At 39.9% G+C, this 24,113-nt stretch overlaps 1 protein-coding gene across 2 annotated transcripts in view; it reads left to right on the top strand.

Moving 5' to 3' along the window:
• Positions 1-24,113, top strand: part of LOC137431739 (zinc finger E-box-binding homeobox 2) — a 257,683-nt gene that overhangs the window by 115,641 nt on the left and 117,929 nt on the right. Inside the window, exon 2 of one of the 2 annotated variants that reach the window (XM_068123386.2) lies at positions 17,350-17,700. The exons of the other annotated variant lie outside the window; for it this stretch is intronic. Within the exon in view, the coding sequence (XP_067979487.2) occupies positions 17,350-17,700 (351 nt within the window). The remainder of the gene's footprint in view (positions 1-17,349; positions 17,701-24,113) is intronic. 2 annotated transcript variants of the gene reach the window in all.

Genomic DNA, 24,113 nt, shown 5'->3' with positions numbered 1-24,113 from the left:
AATTATTTGGTGGTGAGGTGTTTGAATTACTTGGTGGTGAGGTGTTTGAATTACTTGGTGGTGAGGTGTAATCATCCCGAACTTCCATTCTGCACCTACCCCTCCCCTATGTATGTCCTCAAGGGTTCTTTCTTGAAAAAAAAACATTCAACCTAAATGTTCAACCTAAATTGCCTCTAAAAATGTAATATCACAAACACAACAAATACATTTGTGCAAAATAATTGTTTGTATTATGATTGGTGTAAATCATGACAACACAGCAACTCAGGTACAGTCATTATCCTCAGCTAAAATAAGCCCGTTCCTCAGTATCGACGCTTGGTGAGGCGAGCGCAGCGAGCCGAGCCAAGCTAGTGTATTAGTCTCGTGGGTGGAAGAGGGGTCTGTACACCCCCCTGAAATCAACTTCTAATCAATGTCTCTATATCAGAAAAAATGCATAGAAAACGATTAGCTATGTTAAAAAATTCAAAAAGCGTCCAACGTATCATTTTAATGCAAATTTATGCAAATTAGTGTCACCATCACAGAACAATACAATTTTCACTATATCTCAACCAATAATGCAGATAACTGCACAAATAAGATGTCTCGACCCATTTTGAGTGTCAAGGATAATTACAAAAAGCACTGAAAGATAAAGTAAATGTATACATAGTAACGTGTTAACCTGCAAATTCTTAAGTGCCTGTAATACCAAGAATTTGATTTGTCACTATATCTAGGTCAACATTGCACATTAAGAGGGACTTTTGATGGCAATTTTACCATATTGGTGCGATGTTTGTGACGAAATGACTTTTACCACATCCATCATTCATCATCCTCACTTTCAATGAAACCATCAAAGTCAAACTCGTCCTCTTCTTCTTCATCATCTTCGCTGTCCACCTCTTCATGATCTCCACAGTCCAGTAGATCAACCAGAGAAGCTGGTAGGACAGGACCACAGGACCACACCGTTCCAACAGTCCTTCATCAGTCAGCGTCCATCCCTGTCCTTCACTGTAGGGTTTTGGCTTTTCTATGAAGGGTTCATGAGCTCGCTTGTACAGTGCAACACGGTGGTTTACACGTTGGACGTGTGGCTTCAGTGCAGAATGGCAGGGAGGAAGGCAAGCCAGGTCCACCTTAGATTTTAATGTAAGTTTCTTGTCCTCCCCCACCATCTTCCGCAGCAGCTTCGTACGTATGACGTCCACAGAAGACTCGCGACTCTGTCCATACATCAGGCAAGTGAACTGCTCCAACTGCTGCAGCACCTGAAGCTTGATGTTCCAGTCATCATCGAGTTGCCTGAAGGCCTTCTGAAACCTGGGGTTCTTCTCCAGCTTTTTCAGGGGACACACCTTCCCCTTGCCTTTGAAGGAACAGGTGCAGTCCTCTCCAGTGAACACGTAAAACCCAAGAAGAGTGGCACAGTAATCTTATCCATAGGATTCTGCAAGCTCAGAGAGGTTGAGTAGCTGTCGATACTTTCCTGATCCTGTATCCAGGTATATAGTGAACTTGATGGTGTGGGCGTGGTAGAGTAGAATCACAAAGATATCCATGTCAGGGGTTCTGACCACAGCATTCTTGTAGCCGAGGGCGGCGGCGTGACCGTGACCGTGACCGTGACAGTACCACCGTGGTATCTGTCTCTTCCTGATTGCTGTAGATCGTGGGGAGCTCACGCACTTCAACCTGAAACATAAAAAGGCATTGAATTTTGTGAAAAGCAGTTTGATATGAAAGAAAGCAGGATACCTCACACATAAGGATGTGAGATTACAGACAATATTATCAATAAGGAGATGGGTTAACTCGATTGTTTTAGCTAAGGTAATGAATGAAGTACATAAAGAGGTTCATGCTTTTATTTTTAGGTTTCTTGAAATAGTATAAGCTTTTAACTCACCTTGCCATTTGATGAGATGAGTTGATGGGCTCTCCCCTCCACGATCAGCACTGCCATATCAGTTCTCTCCAGCCTCGAAACGGCTTGTTGACTACTCCATACTCGCAGCAGAAGCTGGCAGAGCTGCTTTTTGTTGTCATCATTTGCAAGGAATGTCTTGAAATTGTATGGCTTCCTGGTTGCTGGTCCAGCTATAATGATCTTTTCTGAGCTGCCGCACCTCAACCTCTCCTGGGCTTTGATGCATTCCGGATGGTAACTGTCTGTTGAGAACAAGAAGTGTTTCTTGGCCACCATCTGATCGAGCACTTGCAGACATATCTCACCCCACGTCAGGGGAAGGTTGTAAAGAACATGGAGCAGTGCCATGCCATCTTGAATGAATAGGGTATCCTCAGGGTATGGAGAACTTCTGGGGTGGTGTCTTCCAGAAGATAGTGCAGAATGGCGGTTTTGTTTGTCTTGGAGAAAAAACCATCTGGAGTCCCAAGGCTAGGGGGCACAGGCATCAGGCAGTACTTCATGAGTTCTTCCAAGTCTAATGGCTCATCTTGATTCTGAGACTTGACAAGAAGCAGGAATGCAAGATTGCTTTGCTCTTGATACTGGATGACCTGGAATAGTAAAGGTAACTTGTCAGTGTTAGAGTATACCATTAAAATTCATATTAAATTACAAGTACAAGATGCCATTTAAAATGGAAACTATCCCTTGAGTATTGGAATGCCGAAGTACCTTTCACTGTGATAATGTGAGGGGAACCTTCTTTCTCGAATCCTCCATGGTCTTGAGTTTCTTCCTCTTGATAGGGTCGAAGAATTTTCCTGCCTGTCTGCCTTGTAGACATCTGATGAAGTCAGCTTTAGCGGCTAATTTGACAATAAGACACTAATTTCCAGAAATTTGCATAAAAATGATACGTGGGACACTTTTTGAATTTGTTAACATAGCTTATCGTTTTCTACGCATTTTTTCTGATATAGAGACATTGATTAGAAGTTGATTTCAGGGGGGTGCACAGACCCCCCTTCTACCCACTAGACTATATACATATATATATATATGTATATACAGTCACATGAAAAAGTAAGTACACCCCACGTAAAGTTTTGACTTTTTCAACATATTTCAACATACAGCTATTTGATCTTCATTTCAACAATATTGATAGATAAAGGTGATATAATATAACAAATATCATGAAACATTTACATTTTGTAGTCCATTGTATTCATTCATTGTATAATTTAAATAAACATAAATGCAAATTTCGCATGTGGAAAAAGTAAGTACACCATTGGCTCTAATAGGTGGTATTGCCCCCTTTGGCAGAAATAACCCCAAGTAGGCGTTTCTTATAACTGTCTACGAGTCTCTGACATCAACAGGGAGAAATTTTTGCCCACTCCTCCATGCAGAATTCTTTCAGCTGTGCGATGTTTGAGGGGTTTATTGCATGCACAGCTCGTTTCAAATCTCCCCACAACATCTCGATGGGATTTAGATCTGTGCTTTGACTTGGCCATTCCAGAACCCTCCATTTCTTTCTTTTCAGCCATTCTTTTGTGGATTTATTGGTATGTTTAGGGCCATTGTCATGTTGCAAGGTCCACCTTCGGTTGAGCTTCAACTTTCTGACAGATGGCCTCACATTATCCTCAAGCACCCTCTGGTACAATGAAGAATTCATAGTGGATTATATGATGGTGAGCTGCCCAGGCCCCGATGCACTGATGCAGCAAAGCTGCCCCAAACCATAATATTTCCACCACCATGTTTTACAGTTGGTATCAGGTTCTTGTGGTAAAATGCTGTCTTTGGTTTTCGCCAAACATGTGTTCTGGTACTGTGGCCAAATAGCTCTACCTTTGACTCATCTGTCCAGAGAACATTGTTCCAGAAGTGCTGGTCTTCGCCTCGGTGTTCATTGGTAAACTTTAGTCTTGCCCTGATGTTCTTTCTGGACAGCAAAGGTTTCTTCCGGGCACACCTCCCATGTAGATCAAATTTGTGCAGCCTCTTTCTAATGGTAGACTCGTGCACTTTGACATCACAATGGCAAGAGCTAACTGTCGGTCCTGTGATGACATTCTGGGGGTTCTTAAAGACTTCTTTCAGCATCTTGCGGTCTGCTCTCGGGCTGAACTTGCTGGGGCGGCCTGGCCTGAACAAGTTGGCAGTTGTTTGTAATCTTCTCCACTTGTAGATGATCTTCTGGACAGTCGAATGATTGATTTCAAATTGTTTGGAGATCTTTTTAAATCCCTTCCCAGACTCGTAGGCATCTATAACCTTCTTTCTGAAGGCATCAGAGAGCTCTTTTGATCTTGGCATGGTGACGCCGCCGCACACTTCGTCAACAAAGAGCAAACCAAACTAAATGTCTGAGGTTTAAATAAGACAGGTTCCTCCAAGATCCTCTCTAATGATGTTCTAATCAGTTGCACCTGAGCTGGTGCACCTGATTCTAATTTTAGGTATTTGAAGTCGTGATAAATGTAGGGGTGTACTTACTTTTTCCACATGCGAAATTTGCATTTATGTTTCTTTAAATTATACAATGGACGACAAAATGTAAATGTTTCATGATATTTGTTATATTATATCACCTTTATCTATCAATATTGTTGAAATGAAGATCAAATAGCTGTATTTTGAAAAAGTAAAAACTTTACATGGGGTGTCCTTACTTTTTCACGTGACTGTATATATACATGTATGTATGTATGTACATATATGTATGTACATATATGTATAAATACATATATGTATAAATACATATATGTATAAATACATATATGTATATATGCATATATGTATATTAACATATTGTTACGGATACGGGGGACGGCTCTCCCGTTAGCAAGGGGTGATTAGCCCCTTTTCCTGTTAAGCTGGCCGTCTCCCCGTTCCTTGTACTTGTAACGCTATCCCGCGGGATGGAACGGATCAGGGTTATGGGTCCAGGGTCTATCCCGAATACCTTTATCCGTCCCTCCACAGACTAGGGAGACAAGTACCGCTCGAACCCCGGTTTGGATGGTCTAGTTAGTTGCCGAGCGGTTTTTCGCAACCCGACGTTCGAGCCATTACCAAAGACTAACCCGATTCTCAAACGTTGGCCGAATCGCGCCACGTGCACTCAATATGGAAACCTCTAAAGCGACCGAAAGAGCATGAAGAAGTAAAGACAAAGTAGGGAATAACAAGATTCATTACTATTTATACACACTAAGCAGAAAGGAAAAGAAAGATGATTTATAAGGCAATTGAAGGAGCAGGAGACATAGGGCAATGATTAGCTTATATATATGGCAGTCTTAATTAATACCCCAAGACAATATGGAAGAAGGACAAACGGGCACACTTACACGGGGGAAATGATGGCAGGAATCACTGGAGGGAGGAGAAGGTCCAAGCCGATGGCAGGGCAGGAAGGTCCGGGCAATTCCACACCGTCGAGGTCCACGTTCCGTGCTCGAAGCGAACAGCAGCTGGCAGCTCTGCGTCTCCACAGCCGGCAATAGGGCCTTGAGGGTCTCGGGGTATTGCTCAGTATCAGCACCCCCTCACGTCTCGTTCTCTCTTGGCTGCTTTAGCTGGATCGCGCATCTGCCGCACCTCTCTCTCAATCTTCTCCGGACCTCAATCTTCTCCAAAAAGCTCATCTCTCGTGGGGAGCATCGCGCTGCGGGTTATATAGGCCCCGCCCTTCAACCTTTGCGAACCTCCCCCAAGTGTTCTCTCTCCGCCCTCTCAAGCCAAACCCCTCGGTCTGGGTTGGATGAGCGGGGCCGACTTACTCCTCCCCTCTATGACGAGGTGGAGACCCGCCTTTCTTCCTCGTCGTTACCTCGTGCGTAATGGAGTCAAATGCAGCAAAGTGGACGGGAGATGAAAATGCAGCAAAGTGCCTAAAGAGTCAATTGCAGCAAACCTGGCAAACCTGGCACTTGGAAGCTGCCATGGGGTGTCGGAGGGGCCTACTCTTATTTAATTCGGTGCAATGAAGAGTCAAACTATTGGGAAACACATCCTTAGCCTACATAGAATAAGGGACTAACTATTTAAAAGGATATATGGTGTCCTGTGTGTAGGTTTATGGAATTAACTCAGAGGACGAGCTTCGACCTTTCTTTACATTACGAGGGTCAGTTACACACAACAAAACCATAATTCTCACATTCTTTACACTTTCTCAAATTCGTAACAATATATATATATGTTCGGTCATGTTTATATCTTATCTGTTTGTTCTCATTGATTATTATTTATAATATCCATTGCATTGTAAAGTTCTGCACATTAATGTCATTCTTACAAACTGCTTACAAACGATTGTATTACAAACTGAAGTATATGTAAACGTAGGTGTAATTTACTCAATATGTATTTCCAATTTGTATGATGGATCACCTTGATATGCCAAGGGTTTCCTGTTCAATTTTCACTTCAATGATACGCACGCATCACATCACCATTACAGTGTGACACTAACTGCTTGGTTTATGGAAAGCCAATATATCACTTTGGGCAAAGCCACTTCCAGTTTTCAAAACTGAACACACCACCAACTCGTAAAGCTGCCAAGTAGGCAAGGCTCATGTCTGACATTTTGATCAATGAATGGTCTAGATCCAAAACCGAAGACCACTCAGTGGTCGAAACGTCGAACCTGAACCTTACCTGATGGGGAGCTATACTACTCAGTGGTACATTCCGTTTCAAATATGGATCTTCGCAAATGCAACCATTTTTAATGTACTTCCATTTTTGTAAGCAATTGTAGCAATGGTAATTTAAGAAGATGCAGTACTTGGAAAGATCAGATAAGAAAGAAATTAGAAGTATGAATTAGCAAGTGAATTGAGAGACGTTTATAGTTCAGTGATTCCACAAATGTCGACTGTTATCCATGCTTGTCAAACTATAAAAGGATGACAAATTGATAAATGGTGGGTGTTTGGAAGAGAATACAGGAGGCTTCGGAGAACAACATGGGAGGAAACATTCAGACAAGCTTCGGCTGTCATACAAATGATCAATTTTATTGACACTGACAACATTAACAACATACATGTATCACTTTGCCCAAGAGATGATTGTTTGTGTTCATCATGAGGATGCAGATTCATGCAGAGGGCTGATGTTTCTTCCATTTCCAAAAGGAACTTCCGTTTAGCAGTGACGTTTTCATTGCGGATCATTGCATTTCGTATTTAAAGTAATACACATAAAGGGTGTGTTGTTAATCACACACCCAAATCACACACCCTAACCCTAACAACGACTTTTGGATAATCAGGAATATTGCAATCTAAAGTGTTTTACTGAAGGAACTTAACCTGATTCTCGATTAAAGACGAATAATACATTGAGTGAGTAACAAACGTTTTTTCATGAGAGTTATGGGCATCCCATAAATAAGTTTATTGCAGGTAAAATATTTTTAGTAGGCTTATTATCATTATTACGAGGTGTAACAGCATGAAATAACCTTAGCAATATTCCCAGGCCACTCCCTTATCCAATAACTTTTCAAGAGGTATTGATTTTCCATGTATGTTAAGCAGTCGCTTCAGTGTCTAACTGACAGCTATTTCATAGGAGTATAATATGTAGGTATATATATATATATATACAGTATATAATGTATAGATATGTGTATATATGTATAGATATATACATATATATATATATATATATATATATATATATATATATATATACAGTATATAGGATATATTTACATATATATGTATATATATACAGTATATAGGATATATTTACATATATATGTATATATATATACAGTATATAGGATATATTTACATATATATGTATATATATACAGTATATAGGATATATTTACATATATATATATATATATATATATATATACAGTATATAGGATATATTTACATATTTATGTATATATATATACATGTATATATATATACACATGTATGTATATATATATATATATATATATATATATATATATATATATATATATATATATATATTGCATATATACATATATATGCATATATATATATATCTATATATATGCATATATATATATATATATATATATATATATATATATACATATATATATATATCTGTATACGGTATTCACCATGTGAAACAGATATTTTTCCTTTAAAACCCCTTTAAAAATTCACTTTTGAATTATCTGTTTGTTTTTGGCATAAATAAGGTTCAAAACCATTGATGGCAAAAGATAACATTTTCACAAAGTTGATTAGAAGACAGAACGGTCAAACATAGAGAGCAACATGCCAAAGGAAATGTGCGCACAAAATCTGACCACACAAAAATAGCATATATACATTATTTCGTATTACCTCCGCAACCGAAGGTAAGCAAAGGTTACGTTTTCACCCCTGTCTGTGTTTGTTTTTCTGTCTGTGAGCAAGATATCTAAAAAAGTTGCGGACAGATATGGATGAAATTTGGTGGCGACTTTGGTGTGTGACAAAAATGAAATGATTCGAGTTTTGTGAAGATCCGGATCCGGATTCGGGTGCTATAATTTTTTAAAGTGATTCTTCACCATTGAGTGATGGGCCAAAGCGATATAATGTATAGCACGATATTCCCAAAAGGTTTCGACTGGTTATGACAAACCTTATTTGATGAGTTTGGAAAGTGACAAGAACAATCTGATTCGATGTTGATTGAGGTCCCGATTCAGATCTAGCCTATCAGTGGGTTTCAAAACTTAAAATGTTAAGCCTGGTGGAGGTATGCGCTTTGCCGAGTAGAACGGCACTCAGTCGTGAGCATACCTCTGCCTGGTTGGCCAAATCACTGAATGGTAAAGAATCACTTTAAAAATTATACTAGCTCGATCCGGATCCGGATCTTCACCAAAATTGAATAGGTTCTTCCTTGTCACGCACACAACCTGTGCAACACGTTTCGTTCAAATCCGTCCACAACGTTTTGCGATATCCTGCTGTGTATCGTTTTGGGCCTATCTCCCAATGGTGAAGAATCACTTTAAAAATTCTCGTAGCCGGATCCGCATCCGGATCTTCACCAAAATCGAATCATCTCGTCCTCGTCACATACGCTACATCTCTGCAAAAGTTCGTCCGAATCCGTCCACAAATTTTTGAGATATTTTGTTCACAAACGGACAGACAGACAGACAGACAAATGGACAGACAGACAGTGGTGAAAACATAACCTCCGTCCACCTTTGGTGGCGGAGGTAGTAAATGACTATAACAATCTCCAATCAAATATCAGACGATAAGCTGAAAATACATAGAAAGCTATAAAAAAAAACAACGTAACTAATGTTGATGTAGTTCTGGCTTCAGACAAGTGGACAACTCGTGGCCATAATGGCTTAATTGGCTTGTTGTATATTACAATTACATTGTGGGATATGCTACAGTGTTTTCACTCTCAATAATGGGGATTTTTTAAAATCCTCGACAATTACCCCTATCCCGCTCGCTCCCCACCCTCCCCCCTCACCCCTCCTTTCCCATACACATGCCTAGCATCCTTTCTTCTTACTCCAAAACTCTCCAACCTCCTCTCATTTTTGTTCTGCCATCCTCCCCAATTCACGTACGTACCCTTCTTTTTTTCTTCCCTTGTCACATTCTTCTTTATTTCAACTTCCTTTCTCCCTGATGCACACAATGGGTATACAATCTTTAAGTCAAATTTACTCCACCTGTCTTCAGTTGTTTGACCAGGATATTAAAGTTTCTTTTTTAAGCAAACATTTACCTGTATTAATTGTTGTTCACATTTGTTTTGATACAACGAGTTTGCTGTTCGGAGACATATTGAGGCCTTCAGATAACTTCAAATATTACCTTTCATTGGGGTTTCTTGTAAACACTGTAATCAATATACATACGGTGTAGTAATTCTTCAGTGTGATTCTTTCGTTAACTTGTTCCAGATGTTTCTCATGGTAGCTTCATTCCAAAAGTTCTTATCATGTAACGGTTTCTAATTCAAGTTTGTTTGTTGTAATCCTTCCAGGTATTTGGTATTTGGTTAAAGTATCCCGTTGTGTTGTTTATGATCACGTGGTACCATGAGTTTTTGCTGCTATAAGTTCCAGAATGTCAATAAGCGTTTTCCTTTCAATGTCCCTTGTACTTTGTTGTTTCTCATTCTCATTTGTTCAAGACCAACATTACAAGATCAGTTTTTATTCCTTTGTTTTCAGTGTTTCTGCTGGATGTTGTAAAGTAATATGGCGACTTTTTGTTTTAACCCCATTCATCTATTTCAACATTGTGGGCATCAGCTTGTTGTACTTTTATGAAAGACCACACATAAGGTGGCCATTGTACGAGTGCTTTCATGGAGTTTCTATTATCCAGTAGTAGGCCTTTCTCCACGACTGGAACCAACAGTTCTTCAACCCCTCGGAACTCGGTCTACAATGATATACCCCACCCCAGGCCTCCTTTCCACACTAAAATCGGAGAAGGTTCGCAAACACGAGTTTTGTTATAAAACAAGCGCTTACCGAACAATCGACACCGTGTTGGTCAAACAAGAATTCTGTGCTGTGATTGTGTCCGACGACAACGCAGCGTGCGCACAGAGGCTCAGGGTCGCATGGGAACGAGTGCCTTTATTTCACGTGCACTCTTCCTTTACTTACTCTTCTTTTCTTACCCGGGATGTTTCCATTCTATGGTTGCGGTTCACACCTTTGTAACGGAAGACTTCCCCGTCCGATTGCCTTCAGGTTGTGCCAAAGTCACCCATGTCATACCTATTCAAAGCAGATCTTTGTGGAACACCGTTTTCCTTTGCACCTGCCACATATGCTTGTCTGGCTTAGGCTTTAGGATGGAGATGCAGTAAAGGGGACAGAAAGACCGACCTGGGAGGTATAAAGGGGATTCACAATGCTTATGTTATTGGTCTTTAGGAAAGCGTTGGGAGAGGCTGATGGAGGGATTCACCTCGATATAGAGCACTACATTAGTGGACAGAGACCTCTCGCCACTGTCAAAACAGGTATAGGAAATCACAAATTTTGTCTACTATCAACGGTACCCGCCCTACGGGCGAGGCTTCAATTGGGAGGCCCAAAGCAAAAGGCAAAATATCAGAAATTGAAGGATTTATATTTTTATTTTAAACGATTTATATAAACATCCGTTAAATCATATCACACGCAAATCATCAAAATCTAAACAGTATTTGTAGAATTTCAATAAAAGCCACATCACTGTTCATATCGGTAAATATTATTCCATTGTGTTTGGAAAAACTGGAAAATTGGAAAAATTGGAAAAATTTGAAAATTGGAATAATTGGAAAATTGGAAATTGGAAATTGGAAAAATTGGAAAATTGGGGAAAAAAATTGGAAAAACAATATAGCCTATTTTACTCCAGGGGGTCCCAGGATTACCCACCCAAAATTTCGTTGCGATCGGTTCAGCTGTTTTTGCGGTACCTGGGAACAGACAGACATTTGGTGAATTATAGTAAGATGATGCATTGGTCGCAGACCCCATTGACCTCTCAGTGCAGACGCTGGGAAAGTTCCTCCTCTGAAGATGATGTAATCCCCACCAGTGATGCTTTGGCATGTCCCACGTGCAAAGTCAACCCACAATGCATCAGTCGTTCGCGAGGATGTATTCAAATGTAAATCGCAGTGTTAAAAGAACGAGTTGTGTTGACCCGTAGAGGTGTAAAGGTGAGGCTATGAAACTATATTAAAATATAAACACCTTTGGGGGTATAGGTCTACTTTAATAATGGATGCTTCCATGGAAGAAATGGAGTTTTTAATTGGTCCTTTGATGAATAAAGCAGCTCGGCACGATATCTAGAACATAATGAGATATATGATAGGTTCGTTTTGGGGGACATGTGTGTATTTGCTGTAATTGAAAGGGTAATTAAGTTATTTAGTGAAACTTTGAGGTTAATCGGCAATCTCGGGCATGTATAATCTCAGCTTATAAATAAAGCGGGCACATAACCTGTGCTAATTTTCGTTCGCATTTAATCAGGGTGTGAAAGAGGCATCTGTGCCTGGAACGGTGCTCCGTGTCGTGGGCCCTGGGGTGACACACTCTGGGTCCAGGAAATTACTGGGCGAGGTTTCAGTGGGACGTGCAGCGTGTGCTTTTCAGATCGCCATTGTTTGATGCGAAGGAAACTTGCAGGAAATCCATCAGCTTAACTTTTAGCTGAAGATTTTGAAAGCAGGAAATCTAGGAGCAATGGAGATGAAGGACGCTTTGGATAGATTTGTACCGAGATGCCTTTTTGGACGTTTCGTTGCGCATTTCCAAGGACTCCCCTCCTGCTCTGTGTGAATGGAGCCAGGGTTTGCAACGGATCATTTATTTACTGCTCAAAAAAATTAGAGGGTATAAGTTCAATCATCCGAGGAATTCTAACCATGATCACTTTCTAGCAAACAGACCTCTCCACACAAGTTCGGTGAGGAAAGGGAGGAGATGGGTAGAAAAGGTAGAGGACAGGTGTTCTTCCAGAGTGGTTCCTTGACATGATTTAATAACTGCCATTGTGTTTTGAAAAAAGTTGTAGTTTAGAAATTAGTGTACCTTAAATCTATACGTCTTTTAAGTAATGTATGATATGATTAAGGCAATACCGGTCATCTACATCAAGATGGGAATACTCGTGGGGATCGGGAGGATGGCACTAAAATAAGGAATACAAAAACAATGGAAAATGGAGGGTAGCGAGGAAAAGGGACAGTGGAAGAGTTGAGAAGAAGGAATGAGAAAAAGGAAATAATTTTACGAGTGTTGGGAGTAAGGGGGCGGTTGAGAAGGCTCAGGTGTGGTGGTGGTAACGGTGGTGGTGGAGGGTGTATGAAACAGACAGAGGAATGGACACAATTACATCCTTTTGCAATATCAGGTCTGCAAAGGTAATATCACCTGATATCAGGTCTGCAAAAGTAATATAACCTGATATCAGGTCTGCAAAAGTAATATCACCTGATATCAGGTCAAGTAATATCACCTGATATCAGGTCAAGTAATATCACCTGATATCAGGTCAAGTAATATCAAATGATATCAGGTCTACAAAAGTAATATCAAATGATATAAGATTTGAAAAAGTAATATCACCTGATATCAGGTCTGCAAAAGTAATATCACCTGATATCAGGTCTGCAAAAGTAATATCACCTGATATCAGGTCTGCAAAAGTAATATCACCTGATATCAGGTCTGCAAAAGTAATATCACCTGATATCAGGTCTGCAAAAGTAATATCACCTGATATCAGATCTGAAAAAGTAATATCGCCTGATATCAGGTCTGCAAAAGTAATATCACCTAATATCAGGTCTGCAAAAGTAATATAACCTGATATCAGGTCTGCAAAAGTAATATCACCTGATATCTGGTCTGCAAAAGTAATATCACCTGATATCAGGTCTGCAAAAGTAATATCACCTAATATCAGGTCTGCAAAAGTAATATCACCTAATATCAGGTCTGCAAAAGTAATATAACCTGATATCAGGTCTGCAAAAGTAATATCACCTGATATCTGGTCTGCAAAAGTAATATCACCTGATATCAGGTCTGCAAAAGTAATATCACCTAATATCAGGTCTGCAAAAGTAATATAACCTGATATCAGGTCTGCAAAAGTAATATCACCTGATATCAGGTCTGCAAAAGTAATATAACCTGATATCAGGTCTGCAAAAATAATATAACCTGATATCAGGTCTGCAAAAGTAATATCACCTGATATCAGGTCTGCAAAAGTAATATCACCTGATATCAGGTCTGCAAAAGTAATATCACCTGATATCTGGTCTGCAACTGTAATATCACCTGATATCAGGTCTGCAAAAGTAATATCACCTGATATCAGGTCTGCAAAAGTAATATCACCTGATAGCAGGTCTGCAAAAGTAATATCACCTGATATCAGGTCTGCAAAAGTAATATCACCTGATATCAGGTCTGCAAAAGTAATATCACCTGATATTGCAAAAGGATGTAATTGTGTCCCTTCCTGTTTCATACACCCTCCACCACCACCGTTACCACCACCACACCTCAGTCTTCTCAACCGCCCCCTTACTCCCAACACTCGTAAAATTATTTCCTTTTTCTCCATCCAATATTTGGATTGAATATTTAATTTGGATTTCAAACTTTACGGATTCCTTTGTATCACATCATTTTCTTTCGTATCATCAATAACGTCAATATCGTTGTTTTAATTGCATAAAGGCAATTCACGTTTTCTGTTTAATAACATGACATTTGCAGCAAAAGCATCTGATGTTAGTGCAATGGGGTTAGTGTATAATACAGTAAGCCTTCGCTTAATGTTGTAGTTACGTTCTCGAAAAGTGCGACTTTAACGGAAACGACTTAAAGCGAATCCAATTTCCCCATAATAATTAATGGAAATAGAAGGGGGTAGGTTCGGTATTTACATATAAAATATAAGTTTTAAATGATTTTAAACGAACAATTAAATATTATCATCATCATTTTGAGTTGCTTTTTCTCATCATCTCTGGTTGCTTCAGGTCTTCGTTGATTCGCTCTTCTCTGCGTGATTGCAGAAGTTGTGTAACGTCGGCTTCTTCCACCTCATCCAAGTCCGCTTTATTGGCCAAGCCAAGGATAACTTTCTTCATAGCGGGAACAACATCTTCATGTCATTGACACATTCAGGCCACAACTTCCTCCACACAACATTCATGCACACCTGAGTAACTTCAGCCCAGAACCCACCGACGTTTTCAATGCACAGCCCTGTGTATAATAAGGCCTATACTGTATGCACTCTGGGTTGGCTTTTACACAAGTATTTACAGAACGGCTTATACACTGGTATTTACGGTATGTTTTATACTGTAGATTTATTCAAATGAGGAAAACCATTACTTTGGTACTAAATTAGAGCTAAAACGACTTTATAACGGAACAGTAAACGCCTTTAAACGAGTATGTTCTCTAAAATATCAGCGACTTAATAACGAAACAATGTTAACCGGAACGATGTTAAGCGAGGACTTCCTGTAATAGTAATATGAAGAAGAAGAAGAGGTCATATTATGTTCTGGTTTATAGCTCCAATATTCGAACTCTAATGAAGTGCTTTGCTTCTTTCACTTTTTACCTGGTGGTGGCTTAGCGGTTAGGGTGCCGGCTTGGGATTCTAGGATCCTGGGTTCGAATCCCTGTCGATCGCTGAATTAACGCCAGGGGGGTTGACTCAACCTGAACCATCCTTCCGAGGTCGGCAAATTGAGTACCAGTTCACTGGTAATTCCTTGTGTGTCGCAAAAGGCGACTAACAGGGTTGGCGGTAGGAAGGGCATCCGGCCGTAAAACATTGCTCCAAAAAGGAGACCACGGTGCCCGAAAAAGGCCAACCCCTGCTCTGCGGGGGCAAATGGCCTCGAAAGGTGGTTCTTTCACTTTTTCTCCGTTGAGCTTTTGGGATTTTTGTTGGATTTTGAGTGTCATAGTACAAACATCATTGGTTAAATCTATGAAATACATTCAATTTCCAGGTGTCTATTTCATTTTTTCGTTCTTATAACAACTGGCAAATGTTCTGTTGTTGGTGTTACAAAAGTTTAAAATATTTTGATAAATTTTCAATCAATTTCATCTCAATTGTCATTCTTTACCCACAGTCCTTCCAAATTAAATGATATTTCCACCTCCAACATCCCCTCTTTCCACTTTAATTTCTCACAATTTCGTTTTCGTTCAGCCAACTCTACGGACCTGGTTTATGTTTCCCATGAATTACGAATTACACTTCATAATCCCAAACTGCCATATTTCTTAATTTCCCGTTACTAGGAAATCCTTAGGTGGTCTTTGCAGTTATTTTTCATATCGACTTTGTAAAGGTTGGAAGCAGCGTGGGTGGCATGTATTGCAGATCTATTCCTTGCCATGACAGACTGCCCATCTGGCCATGGCACGGGCAATGATGCGTCCACTCTCCGGGCACCGAGCCTGCCCTTATTTCTCGATGCAATCGCGGACCCTTACATTAGACTTAATTTACATGGACTGCGCTGAGGTCTGCCTTGTGTGTTAATGAGTCGAATCATTATTTTTCCACCAACCAGTGTGTTGACGTTTGTGAGTAGATAATATGGAGTAATTGTGGTTAAAACCATTAGTCTGTCAAAATCTCTTACTCACAGAAAATTTGGACGAAAATATAATACTGTCACAATGTCTCCTACTTTCTCGCTTTGGGCATTTCAATTTGATGTGTGTTCGCCACCCTAAGCTGCCTCTCTGAAACATTGGTTTGTTTTTATAATAGTACTAGCAGGAGTACCCGGCGTTGCCCGGTGATGTTCTAATCCTTTTGGCATTTTGAAGAAATAAAATTGTTTTTTTCCTATTTTTGTAGGTGCCTAAAACAATTCCCTACACCCACTAAGGAAATTTTTTATTCAACATTAAAATATTACACACACACTAATCAGGGATATTTTAATATTACCCTTCATATAGCTATAAATGCTCAGACACCATAGAGCGATTTTTTTTATTACCCCCAAAAAATCGAACTTTCTTTTTCAAGATTTCCAATTGTTTTTTTGCCCAAAACAATCCCCGGCACTCACTGATGACCTCTGAAAGTTTGAGGAATATCAATTTCAGCCATATCTGAGAAAAATGGCAACACAGACAGACAAACGACTCTCTTAGTATAGAATATTGATGACCAACCTTTCTTTAAACACCATCAGATGGAACAAAGTGTCAAATTTTGAATGACACATGACCAAGGTCCTGATTCTGCACGATGTATGGTAACCGCCAGGCCACAGTAAATGAGTAAAGGACTACGCAAAGACATGGAAACACTGTCCTTTTTGTAGTTTTTACTTTCGTGACAATATTGTACATTTCTCAGTGTTCTGGATCTGACGTGTACAAAAACCGATTGTGTTACATCTGGTTTTAGCACAGAAGAGCTATCCGAGAGAAAAACATAAGAGGCTATTGATTGCTGGAGTCAACAGTACTTGGCTCTGTGTGAATAGAGACAAGACACTCGGGGGTGCATGTGCGGCTGCATGTAACGTACCACTGTGTGCCACATTATTTATAGCCAGCTAATTGTGTAAATGTGGGTGTTTACCAAGTGGTATCCTGAAAAAAAATAAAAAATTATATCTCACTCCAGGTTAAAGTTGCTTGACGATGTGAAAAGAGTGGATTTTTTTTGGCATATTTTTTCATACAACACACTATCATGATGTGCTAATTGAGACTGAACATCCATTCAGGTAAAATATGCTTTCTTATACCACATAATTGGTGGTATTGATCTGGGAAAGTTTTCAACTCAGCATCACTAATGCTATTCCATGTTCTGTTTTCCTCCTTTCTCCTTTCTTGGATCCGCAATGATGAGCAGTCCTCCAGAGCTACGAGAATGTTATTGAAGGTGGCTCGGACACGGAAGATGAAGATTGCCTGCAGATTGCAGAGGAAGCGTCGGATGACTCACTCCGAGCTGTCGGGCCTCTGTCCAGGGCTGGTCCCGATGAGCTGCCTAGCCTGGCTGTCGCCATGGAGTCGCCCATCACCATAGCAACCCATGCCATTACCATGGGTGGAGATGTGGCCCTGCCAAACAGGGGCGATGCCAGCTTCCCCGGTGCCAATGCTGTCATGGCCGGGCGCTCGGAGCGTGGCTACCAAGAAAAGGATGGCAGGGAAAACAAAAGGGACCAGACGTGGAAAAGCCATGCCTCACCCTTGTATAGTAAGAAACACCCTTATATCTGCCAAACTTTTTACTTTGTTTTCCATTTGCTTTTTAACTTAATATCCATCAACATGACTTTTTGGGGGGTTTGTGAAGTTTGAATTCTTCCATTGTGGTTGAGAAGAAAGTTTCTGACATTTTTCACTTTTCAGTCTTCGCATTGCTCATGTGCCAAAAGTTTATAAAACTTTTACAGGTATTTGTTACTCTTAACACAAAATTTGTTGCTCGTAATTTTCACATTCTGTGTTACTGTTCGCAATACCTTTTACTATTTCTAACCTTCATAAATTGACCAGTAAAAAGCCTGGCAAAAATGATGGGTTGGAACAGTTTATTTGACGATGCTGCTTTGTGAGCGTGCCAAAGTCTGAAGCCTCAGCCTAGCGTCAGGTGTGCTCTTATCTTCTTCATTTATGAGACATCCTGCAGATGTAAATGAACACTCCTTTTACTCTGCGCGCGTTGCACATCACCTGCAGCGAATTTCACCTTCCTGCACCTTGTATTTATTAATTTTTTTAAACGCTTCTGTACACCGCCCTTGAGGCTTGGTTTGCAAGCCACAGTCTACATTTCCAATAGAAGGGACTTAATTACTCTATTATGGAAAATGTTTTTAGCTTGTTTCATCCTCAAAAAAATAGACTGTAGTGGACACACATTCGTGTTTAAAGATTGGTCTTTAAAAGCTACCCCTACGAAGGGGGACAGACATCTGTACAAACACACAAAGGGGGACAGACATCTGTACAAGCACACAAACTGACATTGTGTTTTATATGGTAGATAAGGTTCCTTTTTTATTTCTTCCAACATATTTCAGAATGCATTTTGAAAGTGCTTCATAAACTATTTTACAAAATAATAATAATAATTTATCTTCTGAAGCAGGATAAGTTATACCCATAGCCATGAGGAGATGTGTTACTTTTCCTTTGGTGCTTCTTCCAATGTGAATGAGGTTTATTTGCATTCACATGTGGAATGATTAGCTGCTGAAAGCGCATTTTTCGATGGTGTTCCACATTGACAACCCTGACAATAACACATCACCATGCAGTGCATAGTTTCATGTGGTCTTCCATTTTAAATTGGCCATATAGTAGTGTGGAGGGTCACCGTTTATGATGTTTCATCCCCAAGAAACAGAATTTAAAACAATACAAAGTCGGAGCTCATGGAGCAAAGAAAATGCAAAATGAGGAGATTTTGAATAACACAAAAGGGCAGAAGATAACAAATATATATTCGACAGACATAGATAACAAATATATATATATATATATATATATATATATTGCCCGTCGGAAAGGGAAGTGTTTTGCAGGAGTTTCACATGAATATACAGTAACTGATCAGGAACGGAAATGGGAAGTGACTTTAGATGACCAGTTAGCTGCAACCTTAAGTACCGGGAGGAGAACGTGTTTGGATGGAGAAGTCGAGAAAAGAGAGGGCCAATGAAATGCAGGTAACCAACAAGCCTGGACTTTGGAAGGTTAGAAAAGAATAGGTGGCTTCATCAAAGTTATTGATATTTCATGTTTTTCGACAATGATTAGTCATTGGACAGGAATAATGCCTCCCTCTGACCAAATCCTCCAAAATTACATTTGTTCAAGGCTAGATGTGGCTGCATGCAAATAATCTGAAAATGCCACTCGCTGTGCCCTACGCAGAAAGTAAAAGACCTCAACATCTTTGAAGCAATCCTACTTTAGTAAGATTGTAAGATCCTTTGACCCTGGTTGATTGCAGTTGAATGTTTATCAAAACGTTTGAAAGTTTCAAGATAACAAAAAGTTTGTGCCAGGCATACATGCTATTTGCCGACCAAGTCACCCCAAGATATAACACAAACACTGCACTCAGCTTTTACTAATTAGTGAATGATAACATTCCTTGAATGACCACCTACTTGTAAACCGCTTCAGATATTTCAGAACCTTGTAATTACAGCAACAGCAGCAGATATACACTACCGGTCAAAAGTTTAGGTACACCCAACATTTTTTGTTATTTTACTGTTTAATGTGCAAAATGAACGTAAAATGTGAACAAAACTCTTACCAAAGATATATCTGCTTATCTACTGACAATATATTGTGCTTCAATGCATCTTTCTTGTGCGAAATGTAGGTTTAAGGCAAGTTTTGGAAATAGGTCGAAAAGTGCAATACAAAATCCAAACTGAAGCACAAAGTTAATGTTATTAATGTTTCATCTCAGGAGCAACAACTGTTTACAAATACTCTGCTCTGTGTGGAATTCATGTTTTTGCTTAGGTTCTTCATCACATGCAATGTCTATTATTGCCAGGTGTTGCAAAAAATGTTTATAGAAAGTCCAGCCATACAATCTAATGAATGTTTTTGTGTTTCAGATTGCATGAACATGGGTGCCAAAGCTCAGCTAATGACAGGAAAAAAGACAGGCATTTGTAACTTTGAGAAAAGAAGGCCGATCCTTGAGAGGAATTGTAAAAAACTACAAGTGTCAGTAAATGTAGTTGCTTGTGCCATTAAACGACATAACAAAAATGGTAGAATTGCAGAGAGAAAACGTTCTGGTTGACCAAGAATCACAACAGAATTGCAGGACAAGTAATCTGAATCACCAGTCTGTGCAACCGACGTCTTACAGCACCAGATATTAGAGCCCAGCTAAACAACTCCAGCATTGCAACTGTTTCAAGGCCTTCTTTTCTCCAAGTTACAATTGCTTTTCTTTTTTCTGGCATTAGCTGAGCGTTGGCACCCATGTTCATGCAATCTGAAACACAAAAACATTCATTAGATTGTATGGCTGGACTTTCTATAAACATTTTTTGCAACACCTGGCAATAATAGACATTGCATGTGATGAAGAACCTAAGCAAAAACATGAATTCCACACAGAGCAGAGTATTTGTAAACTGTTTTTTCTCCTTACTTGAAAAGTCTATAACATTAACTTCACGTTTCAGTTTAGATTAAGTATTGCACTTTTCGACCTATTTCCCAAAATTGCTTTAAACCTACATTTCGCACAAGAAAGATGCATTGAAGCACAATATATTATCAGTAGATAAGCAGATATATCTTTGGTAAGAGTTTTGTTCACATCTTATGTTCATTTTGCACATTAAACACATTATGTTGGGTGTACTTAAACTTTTGACTGTTAGTGTACCTCAACTGTTTTTCCATCTTGAAGAGGACCACTACAAGGCAGAGAGAAGAAACACTCAAATTTACTCAATAAACCATACTCTCACAAAATACGGAGTTTTAACGTACAGTCTAGGGATTCTTTTACGAACCAAACAGCCAGGCCCGGCGTTCGACTGAGCTTAATGTCGGCAAGAATTTGTAATTCGTTCAGGGTGATAGTGATAACTTATCTACTCTTCCATAAAGACACCGTGGGATATTCAACGTCTTCAACTAACGTTAGCAGAATGGGCAACTGGCTTAACGTGCGTCAGAGGGACGATGGACTCTGGGACACAACACACTGCCTGCATCACACCAAACCAACAGTTTATAATCAGGTCGATAATTAATTTAACCCAGGTATCTAAAAGGTCAGCATTCCACCTTTGCACAACCCTGTTGCACTTAGAATACATGAAAGGATTCACTTAAGTTAAGGATTGCCAACTTACTTTTGCAATACTGTGTCGGTGACAAACAAAAGAACTATCTAACACACATCGCAATATGCTTTTTTGCATCGTGGTATTGTTTTTAAATAAAATGTTGAGGCTCATTTGGGATTCTTTCAAATCTATATTATTGATATCTTAATATATCCAGCACTTCTAGAACCGGTACTTCCCAAAAATCATGGAGTACTGCAATGGAAACCTTGCCATAGGAGGAATCTGAAAAAAAAAGAAAAAAAGGAACCACCTGTAGAGGCCATTTTTCCCGCAGAGTGGTGGTTGGCCTTTTTTCAGCACCGTGGTCCCCTTTTTGAAGGAATGTTTTATGGCCAGATGCCCTTCCTGCCACCAACCCTGTTAGTCACCTCTTGCGACACACAGGGAATTACCAGTGAACTGGTACTCAATTTGCCGACCTCGGAAGGATGACAGGCTGAGTCAACCCCCCTGGCGTTAATTCAGTGATGACTGGGATTCGAACCCAAGATCCTAGGATCCCAAGCCGGCACCCTAACCGCTAAGCTGCCATAGGAGGAATCTGTTGGCAGATAACGCCTGTGCCTTGTATCTCTTACAAATAGTATTACCTAAACAGGTAACCATAAACATGGAGGGTTATCCATGGTACGGCACCAGCACACAAAAGCCTGCTACTTCTTTAGTCTCTTACGTCCACGACTGCAATTTTGTTATCGTTGGCTTACTTTACCATCTGAGGATGACAAGCTTGGAGATGCAGCACCCTTTTGCATACACCTAGAAGGTGCTTTTCAAGTTAACTCCATTTTCAGATCACCCTGACCCTTTTGGAAATCACACTCCAACTACCCTTCTCAATGCGACCACACTAGTAACTAACTGAGCTACACTGAATAATAACTTCTAGCTGTAGATGGTTCTGCTGCGTCAAAGTGGCGACCCATCCAAGAATGGAAACCGAGCCAATGAACTGCTTCAGCAGAACCAATGCTCCACATAGATCAAGCTGCTCAAGTCGAGTACAAGTGGAAGCGTAGTTTGGTCTTTACCGACTGATCTCGGGTAGATTCAAAAATTACAACTCATACATCTAGTCCAATGAAATCACAAAATATTTAGAAAGTATGAAAGCATGGCATCATTTGCAAAAATGCTTGTGTGCAAATCAAGTTGAACATGCCTAGATCACTGGACATCATGTGATACAACATTGCCACTGCGAAAGACTTAACATACCACTGTAGCGAATGTTGCTGCCAATTTGACGACAGAGAGGAATTTATTGGGCATGCCGCCAAGCCTGGGCAGTTTGGGACTCTGACCTCCACATATTCTGCAGTCCTTTTTCTGGGTTGTCAAATTCCTGTCATAAATACCATTGATGCTCTTTGCTCAAAAATTGGTCTGCCTCACATTGAGTGCTCAACAAATAATAACATACAGGGAATGAAATAGCAGAAGTTCCTCGTTTTAAGAAATTCAACAATTTAGACTCGATCTTGTGGTGAAATACCTGTATCAAACTGGGAACGTTTGCTTTATGTACCATGAAGAGGGAAGCACAAGCGCAGGGAATTTTCCTGGTTTTTGCATGTGCCACCATACTGGATATAATAGAATCTGCTCTGGTCCATGTTGGGCTCAGTGACTTTTCCTGTGCCCTCTTGTAATAACGAGGTAGTGAGAGACAAATAGGGAGGGGAGGAAAGGCAGAGGAAGTGCTACAGTTTATTATATTAACGTTCGTCAAATTTGTGTCATCAGATGTTTTTCACAAGAATGGCAATATCCATTTTTATGGCAGCCCGTAGGGCATTGCCATCTGGAACAGTGGTTGTATGTATGTATGTATGTATGTATGTATGTATGTATGTTTGTATGTATGTATGTATGTATGTATGTATGTATGTATGTATGTATGCATGTATGTCCCTTCCACCAGCATTTTGCGGATTTATTCCCTTTAAAATTCGTTTTCTCTGACGCCGTATGTCCGATTGACAAGAAATTTTCACCATAGTAGCATCTCCTCATGTATTATTTTTAACTGATAATTATGACGTCATAGGTTACGTGGTAAAGCGTCATCTTGAAAAAAACGAAAAACTTTTGCACCTCTATATCTCCGAAACTGCTCCATGGAAAAAAATGAATGGTGGCTCATTTCAAAGTACTCCCAATGTTGAATAACATATGTGAATTATGATGTCATAGATGCCTTAATGATGACGTCATCAATCGAAAAGCTTAAAGCTTGATCCGATCAGTATGAAATTTCTTGAGCGTGATCTTTGGATACAAAATTGATGACATCATTGGTCACGTCCTTCGGCAGCCACACTTTTACGGCGTAGCCCAAAGGGAAATGCCGTCTGAAACGGCGTTTGTCTGTCCGTCTGGTGTATGTATGTCCCTCACAGAACTCCACCAATCAGAGCTGAGGATCTGGTCACATGACAGAGGGACAGCAGATCCTTCCTCCATTCAGCAGATCCAAGCCCTGCTATGCCATTGTTAGACTATTGATCTTGTTTATTCTATGTTTTACAAATATATACAAGGGTTTCGGCTCATAGAGGAGCTATATTGCAAAGAGCAGCAGGTTCACAAACTACCTGGGGGGTATGGTGGGGGGCGGGGTGGGGATGGGTGGTTGACATACACAAGGAATGAACAACATAAAAAGATTGGGAAAGAATCAGCGTGTGTAGAAGAGATTGTAGATGTGTAAGGGTGAGAGGATGAGATAGTGATGGGCAGTGCATATTATATCGACTGAAGT

Source organism: Myxine glutinosa, chromosome 7 (genome assembly GCF_964187855.1).
Source record: "Myxine glutinosa chromosome 7, kmMyxGlut1.1, whole genome shotgun sequence".
Lineage (NCBI taxonomy): Eukaryota > Metazoa > Chordata > Myxini > Myxiniformes > Myxinidae > Myxine > Myxine glutinosa.
This window is presented reverse-complemented; position numbering and strand designations above follow the sequence as displayed.